The sequence below is a fragment of the Leiobunum rupestre genome, chromosome 7 (assembly GCF_980474605.1).
Source record: "Leiobunum rupestre chromosome 7, qqLeiRupe1.1.hap1, whole genome shotgun sequence".
NCBI lineage: Eukaryota > Metazoa > Arthropoda > Arachnida > Opiliones > Sclerosomatidae > Leiobunum > Leiobunum rupestre.
Window position 1 is genome coordinate 60,171,586 of NC_143390.1, and position 2,408 is coordinate 60,173,993.

The window sequence follows — 2,408 nt, forward strand, 5'->3', positions numbered from 1 at the left end:
GCAACGAAGCTAATTTTATATCAAAAAAAGTTGAATTTGATAATATTCTAGGCGATTTACAGAGAGAGGCTACGCTAACGATACTACAACTACGCGAAAAACATAAATTACCATTTAATGTATCTGCTAGTATTTTTAGTAGTTTTGCTGGATTGCTAGAAAATTGTATCGAAGCCTGTATAAAATTTACAGCGGTATCAAATGAGGGAAATGCCAATATGGGAGACTTTTACGCGTCTAAAATATCAAATAGTGTCTTAGGGGTTGTGAAAAGTAACTTCCTTTTAGAAAAGTATTGTAAGGAAAACCTAAAATTAGTTGAACCCGTGGAATATATTTTAGGAACTGAAAGAATTAATGGAAAACCGTTGAAAAACAAATTTAGCTATGTGCCCATAATACCAGTCTTAAAGAATTTACTTAATCATTATGATGTTTGGAGAGAAATAACCAAAGAGAAGAAAGACAATAGTACACATTTTCTTACGGATTTTGATGATGGTGAGATTTGTAAAAGCCACCCATTATTTTCCAATGATCCCCACTGCTTGAGACTTCATTTTTATTTGGATGAGGTTGAATTAAACAATCCATTAGGATCAAAACGAGGGAAACACAAGGTTACCCTTATATATTTTATGCTTGGAAACTTAAATCCGTTGTATCGCAGTAAACTGAGCTGCATAAAATTAGCTTTGGTGGTCAGATACCCGTTTATAAAGAAATACGGTTATGGAACGATCTTAAAGCCTCTCTTGGAAGATTTAGAACTTTTACAGACTAATGGCTTTGATTTCAATGGCACAATGGTAAAAGGTTGTTTGGCCTCTGTTTCGGGTGATAACCTATCTAGCCATAGTATCGGAGGTTTCTTTCAATCATTTTCTTCCGGTCGTATTTGCAGATTCTGCATGACCAAAAAGGAAAATATTTCTCATTGTTTCGAAGAAAAAAACATGATTTTAAGAAATGAAGATACTCATGCTTATCACTTAAATGCAATATTAGCCAACCCCGACAACTCGTCTATCTATGGAGTTAAAGGCCCTTCTCCCTTTGCCATTCTGCCACATTTTAAAGTTACCGAAATGCTACCTCCTGATATCATGCATGACTTTTTTGAAGGGGTAGCACCGAAAATTATGAAAGCTCTAATAAATCACATTATTAAGTCGGGGTATTTAACTTTGAGCGAAGTTAATTATAAAGTACAAAATTTTCCCTATGGTAGTTTGCATTTAAAAAACAAAAGTGTGCCCATATCCGAACATGTACTTAAGGGAAAGAATTCTCTAACTGGCACTGCAGCCCAAAAGAAAACACTTCTACATCTATTTCCTTTAATTTTCGGGTCGGTTGTACCCCCCGATGATAAATTTTGGCCCATTCTATTAACCCTTTCGGAAATTTCAGAAATAATAACAGCTCCAGTAGTAGATTTGAAATGGCTGCCGTACTTGTATGATCGTATAATTGAATTTAATGAAATGTTTAAAGAAATCCCCGATGCATCTTTTACACCGAAAATGCATTACCTAATTCACTACCCGAGATTAATTAAAATGTATGGACCTCTTATTCGCCTTTGGTGCATGAGATTTGAGGCTAAGCACCAATACTTCAAATTTATTGCAAGCATGTCTAGAAATTTTAAAAACATAAGTTCAACACTAGGGAAGCGCCACCAGGTTCTCCAGTGTTGGGAACAAAATGGTGAAAATGCCTTAGAAAGAGGTGACTTTGTTAAGTCGTCCAGCATAAAATTCAATCAACTACCTGAAGCACTATTAAAAAAGCTTAGGGAAATTTTTACCATTGAATGTGATGAATTAGGGCAGATTTCCGAACACATTTCTTACAATTCTGTACATTACAAGTAGGATATTTATATCCTATAGATAGCTCAGACGAGTGTGTTTTTATAAAGATTTACTATATAGTTAAAATGAACGAATTATGGCATGTATGTGGTAGAATTGTGCATAGTACAAAATATTTGGAACACTTTAATGTTTACGCTGTGAAAGAAATTAATCAATGGCACATTATGAATCCTGGCGATGAAATTGACAGCAGGCCTATGCAAATTTACAAGCTTAAACAAGATGATGTTGTGTGTCTAAATCATAAACTATTGGTCAATACTGACAACTACTGATTTGTTGTAGAATGGCTCTACTTCAATATCATGTGACGTGTGAAAAAAATTAAAAAATAATTAAATGCAACGAAAAGTGCACAAAAGAAGAATTTTTAAAACTGTTAAAAGATTTGTTTAAGATAGATTTGATAAAAAACATGCAGGTGTTTGAAAGTGAGCTTTTTCAAGAGTGGGTGGATCATGATATAGAAATGGATGGTCTACCCCCAACCAACTCCAAACTTAATATAGTTTTGGAACAGAAAGA

The 2,408-nt window shown here is 34.2% G+C and overlaps 1 protein-coding gene across 1 annotated transcript; it reads left to right on the forward strand.

The window, feature by feature from the left end:
• Nucleotides 1-218: 218 nt before the first annotated feature.
• On the forward strand, nucleotides 219-1,880 carry LOC149937604 (uncharacterized). The gene has a single exon (XM_090153862.1). The coding sequence runs from the start codon at nucleotides 219-221 to the stop codon at nucleotides 1,878-1,880; it is 1,662 nt and encodes a 553-aa protein (XP_090009988.1).
• The last annotated feature ends 528 nt before the right edge of the window (nucleotides 1,881-2,408 follow it).